The 12,039-nt window shown below is 36.3% G+C and overlaps 1 protein-coding gene across 12 annotated transcripts in view; it reads left to right on the top strand.

The window, feature by feature from the left end:
• Positions 1–12,039, top strand: part of CHN1 (chimerin 1) — a 221,635-nt gene that overhangs the window by 125,222 nt on the left and 84,374 nt on the right. For 11 of the 12 annotated variants that reach the window (XM_057318752.1, XM_057318747.1, XM_057318751.1 and 8 more), the window contains one exon: positions 11,052–11,340. The exons of the other annotated variant lie outside the window; for it this stretch is intronic. In XM_057318752.1, the coding sequence (XP_057174735.1) occupies positions 11,052–11,340 (289 nt within the window). The remainder of the gene's footprint in view (positions 1–11,051; positions 11,341–12,039) is intronic. 12 annotated transcript variants of the gene reach the window in all.

Raw genomic sequence — 12,039 nt, 5'->3', positions numbered from 1 at the left:
GCATTTCTAGGATCCATTTTATTTAGTAATTTTTTAAAAGATTTTTATTTATTTATTTGACAGAGCATAGCAGGGGGAACAGCAGGCAGAGGGAGAGGGAGAAGCAGGCTCACTGAGCAGGGAGCCCAACATGGGCCTCGATCCCAGGACCCTGGGATCACGACCCAAGCCGAAGGCAGACGCCCAGCAACTGAGCCACCCAGGCACCCCAGTATTTAGTAATTTCTGATTGTTAATGACCACTAGATAATAAACTTAAAGGTATATATTTAGTCAAATTTAGGCTTACCTCTGCTACAGTAACATCCTGCTTGTCTGGAAGTCAGAGTGTTGGCAACCTCAGGTCTCTGAAATACAGCCAGGAGGCTGGAAATCAGGGAAAATGTCTTTGAGTGGCTACATAGCTGCCAGAGAGCCCATGTGGTGATCGCAAAGGAAGGGTCAGTAGTCCCCATTAGAGTCTATTTAATATAGTTTTATATAATATTAATGAATCCTCATATCTTTTCCCCAAGCTTACAGCCAATAAAAAGTAGCAGATTAGAAGGTGAACACAGGCAGTAACCTGCAAAGAGGATTTAAAAATATAAAACTAGATTCAAGAACTAAAAGTTCAATGATTGGGGGCAATGTAGATTCAGGGAAAGGCTGACTCAATACACTACAGTAGCCTGTGGGATATTTCTGAATTCAGACACTAGAATTTTAGTCATATATTCATGATAATGAACCTTAATATTTGAGAAAATATTAAATTGTATTATTAATTAATAACTTTAAAATATTAAGTTGTAGTCCATGTGTGATACTTAGAGTTGTATAGTTTATACAGAAAGGATTAAATAAAACATTTTGTTGTTTAAGAGAATTAAATAGTAGGAGTCTGGAAAACCTATATATGAACCTGTGGGGGTGTGTGTGTGTTTATGTGCTTATGTATATCTGTAGAATTCTAGAAGCACTCACACACACACATGTAATTCCATGCTCTTGTGAACTATCATAGTGTGACTTTGTACCCTGAAGTAGTAGACTCACAAAACCAAGACTTTAATAAGCTGTTAGTGGGACTAATTTCTTGAAGAAGTCAAATCTGTTGTTAATTACACAAATCTGATCTGGACCTATTCTTGTTTTAAAAAGATTAAAATGTGTGTATAATACTTTGCTGTAAGTAAGCACATCCCTTTATTTATTGACTAGACATGCTATTGTTTCTCTGATTTGATAGTAAAATGAAAACAAGGTAGGAGAAATCATTATAATTGGTTCACTGCATGAGAAAAGTTATTTTTTCATTTATTTACTCCCAGTTATCAATATGGAAAACATTACAGCTCTTTACCTGACAAACACTATATCACAATAATTATCACAAAATTAGTAATCTGCTTATTTTTGGACAATTCCATGTGACATGTATTTTTTAGAGTAGTTGTTTATTTTTTGGGTTTTTTTGTTGTTACATTCAGCTGGCCAACTCAGGGGAAAGTATTAATGGACCCTTTGCTCATTCTGTTCAGCAGCTCCTTATTTAGGGTCTAATGTGTGCCAAGCACTATGCCAATCTCCGTTGCTTTCAAAGGAAAACTAATAACTGAATCTCAAGGGCTCAGGACTTGCAGTGTTTGGACTTTTTCTTATAGGCAGTAATGAACCATCAACAATTTTCAAAAGGGAAAATAGTGGGGTAAGATCTTGGAACAAATGCTCATGTCTGTATGGGCAGAGTGCATAGATTCAGAAAGATCAATCAATAAATAAAAGTTTGAATGTAGAGGGAGCTTGAAGAATCTCAGATAATTATGAAAGTTTAGACAAGGTTGGCTGTGTGGGTGGCGGTTCCATTAAGGGATGTTGGAGAAGGAATGGTTTTCTGAAGAGATGACAGGATGGATTAGTTTGGTTGGGGACCTGCTGGTCTGGCAGTGCTTAGAAATACTGGGGAGCACAGTGCACTTGGACTCATGTTGGGCTAGGAGGCTTTCCAGAAAGAGACTAAAAAGCAGCTGGTACTAATGCAGAAAAAGAACCATTTTATTTTGAACAGTGGGTTGAATTTTTTTTTTAAATTTTGTATTGTTTGGAGCTTTGGGGTGGTTTTTATTAGCCTCTCTCTCTCTTACTGTTTAGGAATTTGAATGTCTCCGTTGCTGCATTGATAATGTGAGAGGGTTGAATTAGACTAGTGTTTCCCAGACTTCAAGCCCTATAGGAATTACCTCAGGATCTTGTTACCAACGCAGATTCTGAATCTGATGGTCTGGGGTAGAGCCTGGGCGCCTGGATTTGCAACAAGCAATAACAAAGATAATCACGAAGGTTTCTTCTCTCTTCAGAGTCTCATCTTTCAGACTTAAGATTTTTGTAAAATAAGAGAAGACAGAATTCTTGTACTTCACTCATTCAACATACAGTTTTATTTCATGACTGGTAGATGAGCCAGTAGCTATAGGTAAAGTTCACCAAAGCACATTATTAATTAAGTAGCTCTGCCAGGCATTATAGTTCCAGAAAATTAAGCCATCCTCTCTTCTTCCATATAGGTTTGATTGGGCCACATGCATCTTATTATCTTAACATATTCTCATTTTTAGAATCTTTTATTATAATTTAGTTAGCTATCAAATTGAACAGTACACTGAAATATGAGGTGTGTTTTTATGATGACACTAAACATCTTTTTTTGGAATGATATTGACATATACTTGCTCAAATAAATGAGCTTTCCTAACCTTACTGAATCACTGGTCATATAAAACAGTATCCGTGACTGTGTTACAAGTACAGTATAGCAGTGAGTTTTTATTTGTTCATGTTTTTGACTGTGACATCCATTAACTTGACATTCTGTATAACGATTGTTGTTTAAGAAATTATGATAGAAATGAGGATTGGCAGGAATGAGTAGGTATGGGAAGAAGACATGAGTAGGAGAGATTTTATAAATTCCAAGATGCAAGGCACTCTCCTTAAAATTGTTAACAAAAGAGATATTACCAGTGAATACGGTTCCCTGAATTTAAGACACCTTTAAAGGCTTGATCTTTTGGGGCTCTATGAAGACCATTTAGTGTAATGGAACAGGTCATCAAGACTGGTTCCACTCACCAGGCTTTCACTCGAATTGGGTTTCATTACAACAGTTCTGTTCATCGTATCCTAAAGACATAGCAAGCTCATCACCAGTGCATGATCAAGAAAGAGTCACTGCATTTCATGGAAGTGAAATTCTAATAACTACAGTTCTGTTGTAAAGAATGGTCATTTATTAGCTTAAGTAAAATCCTAGGCATTTCTTAAAGGCACCAGTATTCTAAAATGTTAAATTGCTGCTGCTAAGTGCAGTCAGTATTGCTGAAAAAAAAAGCACCAAAAAACTGACACCATCATTCATTGGCTTCTAAAGACTTAGGGAAGCTATAACTTTATAACAAGAATGTCTCTCCGTTGTCTTTAATTTCAACAACAGCTTGTTTGGGTAGAATATTCTCAGCGTATTTTTTCTTACCCTCAACACTTGATGGTGATCCACTGTTTCTTGACATTTATTGTGAGTGTAGAGAAGTCTGAGAACAATCTTGCTTTCCACCCCTTATATGAAAGTGACAGTTTCCTGCATGGTTATCTGAAAAATTCTTCGTTTATTCTTCAAATTTAGTAATTTAAACCAGGATTTGTTTTAATGTTGATAGTATTTTTTATAAGCTCATCCATGAAACAGTGTGTTCCTTCAGTCTGGAGATTCAGTTCCTTTTTCCCTTGCTGGAGTATTTCCCGAATTCTATTTCTGAATAATTTTTCTGTTCCACGTGTCGGCATCTGAACTTGAGGCACAATTTTTATGTCGGATTGTCTTAGTCTTCCGTGTTTATCATGTACATTGCAGTTGATTTACTCTTTTCCCCTCAGCCGTGCAGTTGATTATTGAAGCCCTCATCTCTACACCATCGATTGGCCTTTCAGTCCTGTTGATCCTATTTCCTGCCATTTCTAGTTATTTATTAGATTTGTAGAAATTATATTGGTACTCAATTTTTTTTCGTAGCTCTATAATCTCACCTCTTTCTTCTAAAAACTCATCATTGAATTCTATTATTAAATTTCTGTCCTTAAGGGGCGCCTGGATGGCTCCGTTGGCTGAGCATCTGACTCTTTTTTTCAGCTCAGATCAGGATCTCAGGGTCATGAGATCAAGGCCCACGTCAGGCTCTGCACTCAGCACAGTCAGCTTGAGAGCCTCTCCCTCTGCCCCTCCACCCACTCACACCGTACTTTCTCTCTCTCTAAAATAAATAAAATCTTTAAGCTTACGTTCTTAAGTTCTGTAGTGTAAAGTACTTACAGGGAGTCTGCTTCCGATTGCTTTTTCTTCCAGATCAAGGTCTTTGTCATTTGGATGCTGTATTTTTTAAAACAAGTTTATTGTAAAATAAAACATATAGGAAAGTATGTAAAATTCAAATACAATTTAAAAATTGATTACGCATAAATATATGTAAATCTCTGTAATCCCTACCACATCAAGATATATTAATGGTAGTCCAGAAATTCCACATATTTCCCTTGCTTGTCATTATGCCCCAGTTTCACACAATAGTTAATGACTGTGGTCACTTTATAGTTATCTTTTTTAATGCTTTTCTTTATAATCTTACCACCCGTATATATAATTTTGTATAATGCATTTGGATTTTGCCTGCCTTTGGACTTTATGTAATCAGACCATATTGTGTGTATTCTTTTGTGACTTGTTCTTTTTTTCCAGTATTTTATTTGTACAATTCATCCATGTTTTTCATGTATCTGTTTGTTTTCCTTACTATATAGTATTTCATTATTAATCAAGGTTCTCCAAGGAAACAGAACGAGTAGGATGTGTGTGTATATACACATAGAGAAGATTTGTCATAAGCAATTGACTTATGTGGTCATGGGGACCGGCAAATCTAAATCTGCAGTCCGGGCTAGTAGGCTTGAGACTTAGGAGGATCGATGTTGCAGATAAATCCAAAGGCAGTCTGCTGGAGAATCCCTTCTTGCTGAGTGAGGCCAATCTTTATTCTGTTTGGGCCTTGAACTGATTGGATGAGGCCCACCCAATTAGATCAGTCTGTTTATGCAAAGTACACTGACTTAAATGTTAATCTCATCTAAAAACACCCTTCAAGCTGATGTATAAAATTAACCATCACAGTATGTGTATTACATTTTTTCCTGTTTTACTGGGGATATGTGGTTTTTAGCTTTAGGCATTTAAGAACATTACTGTTAGAGTGTGAGTTTACGTGTGTATGTGTCTCCCACTTCACACAGTCATATTGTCTAGGACATTATCTAGGAGTAGCATTGCTATGTCATAGGGAATGCATATATTCAACTTTACTAGGTAATATAAACCCTTTTGTTAAACAGTCTGCCAGGTGCTGGTTGTATTAGGTGCTGGTACATGGTAATGTCAGACTTGTTAGGTTTTACCAATCTGAAGATTTAATTTGCATTTACTGAACTACTCACTGAGTACCTTTTCATGTTTACCTTCTTGGTGTGAGCCTATTTTAATTGTCCATTGTATAAACTTGTATCCTTCAACTTTGATGAATTTTATCTTTGTGGATTTCTTCCCCTTCTATTTTCTCTGTTCTCTGTTTTTAGAGCTCTTCTTATTTAGATGTTGGACTTCTTGGATTGATTATCTTATTTGTTCTCTATTTTCCATCTTATTGCTCTTCTTGAAAGTTTTCTCAACTTTATCTTTCATTTTTCTCTTTAAAAGTTCTCATTTATGCTATATTCATTTTTTTCTATGCATTCTATATTGCTGTTTTATAGCAGCCAAGTACTTCCCCTTCAGTTTTCTCTCATTCTGTTTATCTCTCTTTGTCCTTCCTAAGAGAGTCTTTCCTCAGATGTCAGGTGGTCCTTGGCTAACTGTTTGTATTTAAGTTTACTTGGCATTCAAAAGCTTACTGGTAGTTCTGAAAGCTTGAAAAAAACCAGCCAAGTAGAGGGTGATGTTTCTATTCTTGAGCCTTTTCAGTGGGGTGGATCAGATTTCCCAGAGCAGAATCTTCCAGTCTCCTATCATGAAAAGTGCAACCCTTTTGAGAATCTGGCAGCGAAGCAAGATGGGGGATTCAGTCTTCAATATTTAGAACTTCACTTAATTTTCAGTATAGCACCTCTCCCTTCGACTCTGTCTGGTGTCGTTTTACCCTTGTCCTTGTTTTACCCTATGCAGAAAGCAAGACTTAAGTCTTCCACCAGCGTGGGGACAGGGGTGGCACTGGAGACGGGATTGGGAAAGGTTGGGGGGAGTATCTTCCTGCTCCTTAAGCAGGCCTTCAACTCATTCTTCTGTATCGGTTCCACCTTCCAGAGCTGGCCTGGTGCCACCTTTGGAGGTTTAGTTGGGCACATTGGCTTGCTTCGTTCCCTGAAGATGATTTACTGTGCCAGGGGAATATCATCGTGAGTTCACATAGTTTAATACTTTTGCCCCATTCCACCATCCAAAATTATAGGATCAAATAGACAAACATAGTATCCTAACAAAGGTTTTTGATGGAGAAGATATTTTTAAATCGTATATAGCTATGTTCTCTCTTCCTAAGCCTTTCATTTTTTAGTATTTAACTCAGTGCCTCATCGTATTCTTGTCTCTGTTTTAACCTTTCTTTCAAGGGTGTATTTACGATTAAATTTATGAGATTCTTGTATTTCATCATTAGAGTGGTGTCTCTGACTTTGGTAAACAATATACAAATATGTATGACAAATAAAATTGTTCTTGCATGTTGGTTTCTGGAAATAGTTCTAACATTTTATTGTTAATTTAGACAAGTGTGTTGTATATATTTCTTTGTTAAGAGAAAACATCTGTTAGCTTGGAGCTTTCCTTTGAAGAGATATTTTCAAATACTTTGACCTCAAATCAGAACTAATTCTTGGTTTTAGAAGAAGTAAAGTAAAATCCCAAAGGCTATTCCTTTTACATATTTTCATCACTTTGTACCTCTAGACTGAATTTTTTTAGTACAATTTACTTCTAAAAAAATAGAAAGGATGGTATTAAGGGTTTTGTTCACTGTTTAAAGCTAGTTGTTGGAATTATATATTTTGAAATTCATCTGAATGCAACTGGGCACAGCATTAAACAGCTTTTTAAAACATGAAAACCCAAACCTGAAATCACTGGAGAAAAAGACATTTCTAGAAAGTGGTAATTATGTTCTACAACAGTAACAGTTCAAAGCAGATTATCCCAGTCTCTTTTTTCTATTTGTTAACTACAGTACCACTTTGGAGAAAATGAATTTTGTTGAACTCTAACTAGGTGAGAGTTGGTCCTATACAACTTCAAATATGTTCACCAAAGAGGGAACAGCTATAAAAAAGCAAGGGCAGATGCAGGTAATTAATATAAGAAAAGAGGAAAAGAATGACTTTCCAATAAAAATGGAAGAAAATGGTTTAGCTTCAATAGTTTTTACAAATCAGTGCTCTGTAGTGTGGAATTCAGCCCTTGTCACCAGATCCATTTAACATGTCCTGCCTTTGGTAGGACTACGTTGACTGACCTTTTGCTTCTGAACCGAGAGACCTGCCTCGCACGCCACAGTATGAAGACTCATGGCTTCTCCCTTCTCCCCTCTTTGTATTCTGCTGTAGTTCCACTCTGTTCAGCCAGGTGGTGTAAACTTATTCAGGGACATCTGAAGAAATCACAGAGAGCTCCTCCATGCCTTGTGCTGACTATGAGATCAACAAGTGCGGACATGGTCCTGTACACGTCATTTGTATTAGCGGTTATTTATGCAGCCCCTTCGATGCATATTTAGTCTCTTTTCTGTTTTACTTTATTGTTTGATACCTGTTCTGTCATTCTCTGCAGAGGCCTACCTAACAGAGAGGGAGAAAGGGTACTACCATTCATTGAACCTAGTATGTACTTAGCTCTGACTTGAATATGCTTATGTAATCCTCACAACCATGTGGAGAAAAGTGATGTTATTCCTGTTCTCTAGATGCAGAATCTGAAGAATGAAATTCTCAAATCACTCAGCTAGAGTGACAGTCCCAGGATTTAAACTTATTTTGTCTGATCCCAAAACCTAAGGTTTTGTATTAAAAACACGGGACCCCACACTTGGCTTTCCCTGGTCAAACCCTATTTCAAGATGCAAAGGTGCTTTTGTACTTGGTCATAAGCAGTAGCTCGGAAACCTTATTAAGCAGTGAGTTCATTCATTTTCATAGTGGGAGAGAGACGTTGGATTCACTTGCTTTCATGAACCACTGCACAGAAATGTAACTTTTCCATATAAGACCAAGGCTATACACATTTTTACAGTCATTTTTTAGAAATCAAACTAAAGATGAACTCTTTAAAATTCAGCGTTTTGGGGCATCTGGATGGCTCAGTTGGTAGAACATATGACTCTTGATCTTGGGGTCATGAGTTCGAGCCCCACATTGGGGGTAGAGTTTACTTTAAAAAAAAAAAAAACTAAAACAGACTTTTGAAAATAAATAAAATTCAGCGCTTCATCTTGTGTTTGTATTGACTCGTTTTATGTATATCTGTTTCCTACTGAGGTAATCAAGGGAACAGGAACTTTATTATGAACCACCTAACATTTAACAGAGTTCCTGCATGTGTTGTTAAATGTTGCATAAATGACAGTCTGTAAGTGGTAAACTTTTACAAGGAAGGATTCTTTCTTTGCCCTTGGATTTGGCATACTCTCCTTTTATGGCTCTTTTTGTAGAAGAGACATATCCATTCCCCATCCTCCTCAAAGATTTTCTATCATGCCTTTCAAATCAAAGAAGAGAAGACTCTGTCGGTCTATGCTATGATGCTGTTCTTTATGTAACTTCCAAAGTGAAAGAGAGGGCGGTAAAGGGTAGACAAAGTAATGCCATTTTCTTTAAAAATAAATCACAATTCCAAAATGGAAATTCATTTTCTTGTTCTTTGAGGTTAAGTTTTAAACAACCGATATTATGAGTTATTTTTGTTATCTGATCACCTTCATTAAGACTTGAAGTTTGATTGGACTGGAAGGCGCAGGAGGCATTGGGAATTGTGCGTAGGGTCTCTTGAAGTTGCTATGGTAAGAGAAAAGGGCAAACTGACTTAGTCTTTTTTGCCCAATACCTATAGGTAGCCAGGAAATCCTCTCCTTGGCTGGGGTAGGAATAGACCCATTGTGAAGCACCCTAGATTTCTCTGCTCTTTTAATCCAGTCCAAATGAGGTCAAGCCAGCCATCTTCCCTTCTGCCTGACATTCCCATACTGCTCAGATTTTAGAAGAAGTTCGAGTAACAAATGCCTGCCACCACTGCTTGGATAATCTTTAAGTGTCATATGCACTGTAAAATCATAAACCCCTGAAGGAGTAAAATGGTCTAATCTTTCATTGAAATGCCTCTGAATACAATTGAAATATCAAAGGACTTCATGTTAAACAGTGTTGAGTGATTATTGTAAGAATCTTCTAAAAATTATGAAATGGCTTTCCATGTTTATTTCTCAAAAGCAGATAACATATAGCAAAAAGGAAATTATAAAAGCAGTATATTAAACTGAAAAAACCTTTTATAGTTAATTTTGGTGTAGAAATTTTACTTTCCAATTTTTTAGACTTACAATGAAAATTTACTCAGGAGAAATATGTCTGTAACTTTACAGGAAAATGGAGAAGGGGAAATTGTAATTATATGGATCATTCACTTGAGTATAAATCAAAATATAATTGCTTTTAAAGAACCAAAAGGTGGATAAATTTTATTTTAGTAGAAGGACCATCATAGATAGAATGTTGGGTTCTAGATTAAATAATTATTAAAGTTCAACTTGAACTACAGAAATAGAGATATAGACCTTTATAAAAAAAAGTTTCCTTTTTTAAGGATACGTTAAAAGTAGATTCTTAAGTTGCTAGTCCTGTCCTTCTGGACTATAACCCATACCAGAACAATATTGTTGCGTACATTTGCAGTCCTAATTAAACACTTTATTTTAGTATTAAACAGGGTATTATTTTAGTATTTTAGTTCACCTCTGTTCTGTTTTTATTGTCATTGTTCTGTGTGTTTTAAACAATGAAATTAGATATACTTTTTTTGATTTGTTTAGTTTTTAAGTACGCTCACTCCCGACTGCCTTTGGGAAACCATAATACTGGCTCTTGGTGCTTTGAGACATCAGCTTTCATAAAGTCAGGAAGCAAAATACTGAAATTATCATAAAACTAAACCATTATTCTCCAGTTTTTAAAGTATGTCGCCAAAACATGACCCAAAAGTCAGAACAGAATTTCTACAGTCCAATAGCTTATGACTTCTATGCCCTATATATACCGCAAATATTTCTTGCTTAGACTCAACAAGGAGACACAGAAAAATGCCTGTGTAACAAGGAGGAGCAAGTCATTGACCCATGGCTAGAAATCGCAAAAGTATGTTTCTGTTGCCCTCCTGCCCTACTGCATGGCTCAGGTTCTGGAATCAGTTCTACTTCCAGTGATTACTGGCATCATACTTAGGTGATCCCTAAATGGAGCTTTCCCATTAAAAGACATGAGCGCTGGGGTCTGTAGTATGTTGAATATTTTTATTGATCAACTTGAAGAGAACATGTTGATATAGAAATTTCATCTATGATGGAATTGTCCCATTGAATATAGAATGTGTTCTAATAGGATATGAGCTTTATTTTTCCTCGTTTTTCCTACAGGATAATGAAGTGGTTTAAAAAGATAAACAAGAACATTTTTTTCCTTCTAGAAGAGACATGCTTCTGGCTAGTTATCCCTAGTTGTTGCAAGTTCATTCTTTGTGTTCAAAAGTTTTATTTTCTATAATTCCAGACGAATCATAGAGATTAGCCACAGTTTATTTAACAAAGAAGACACACACAAACAAAGCAATAGTTTTTTGGGGTTTTTTTTTTTTTTGGTTCTTTTTTTTTTTTTTTTTTTTTTCAGAAAGAATTCACTTACTTACTTTTCTTAAAAACATCTTTCCCATTTCATTGAGGCAGATTTGGAAGTCAAACCAGAAACTTCAGGCTGTACTACGATGGAAAGCACTTCGTTGGGGAGAAGCGCTTTGAGTCCATCCACGATCTGGTGACTGATGGATTGATTACTCTCTATATTGAAACCAAGGCAGCAGAATACATTGCCAAGATGACGATAAACCCAATTTATGAGCACATAGGATACACAACCTTAAACAGAGAGCCAGCATACCAAAAACATATGCCAGTCCTGAAAGAGACACATGATGAGAGAGATTCTACAGGCCAGGATGGGGTGTCAGAGAAAAGGGTAAGCTACCATGAAACCACACTTGATCTTCTTCTGTTCGGGGTCCGTATGAAAAAGCCATGACTGCCAGAAGAGGGCGGCTCCACAGAGCTTTGAAAAAGATGTGCATTTTCCCTGATGTCTCATTTCGGTGGTGCTGAGCTTTGCATATATCTAATTCTTGTTTTTACGTCAGGTGTATGTTTGTGTTCCATATTATTTCCTATTTCATCAGTTTCATGGCTTCAAAACTATGTTGAAAAAAATGTCCCCTAATAAAAAATAAAGTTCAGGGCTTTGGTCAGAAGCATAACTGTGGTCAAGAAAAGATAGCTGTAGTGCATGAGAAGTTGAGGAGGTCGCATAGTCTATCAAAACGACTTTTTCTCTCCCTTTGGAAATAGTTCTGTTCTTTAACAAAATGATATATATCCATACTTTGAAATACATAGGATAAAATTCAGTCTAGCGGTAACTATTATACTGTTTTGAGAATCAGTCATTCCTGAGTAACAGGAGTGTTTATCTCTTTATGGACTCTTAAGAAGGGACTTGAATCAGAAAGATTTATTTTAATTATAAAAGACAATTTAAGTTTTTCATTTGGTGTATCTTGTAATATATTTAAAGTTAACGTTAGAAGTTTCAGTTCCTTGGCATTAATATTATTTTGCTTTGAAAATTGTCCCTAGCTGCCTCCTTATCCCCAAAGAGTGAGAG

This window comes from Ursus arctos, unplaced genomic scaffold (assembly GCF_023065955.2).
Source record: "Ursus arctos isolate Adak ecotype North America unplaced genomic scaffold, UrsArc2.0 scaffold_1, whole genome shotgun sequence".
In the NCBI taxonomy this organism is placed as follows: domain Eukaryota; kingdom Metazoa; phylum Chordata; class Mammalia; order Carnivora; family Ursidae; genus Ursus; species Ursus arctos.
The sequence above is the reverse complement of the archived record's forward strand: the minus strand, read 5'-3'. Positions and strand labels throughout refer to the sequence as shown.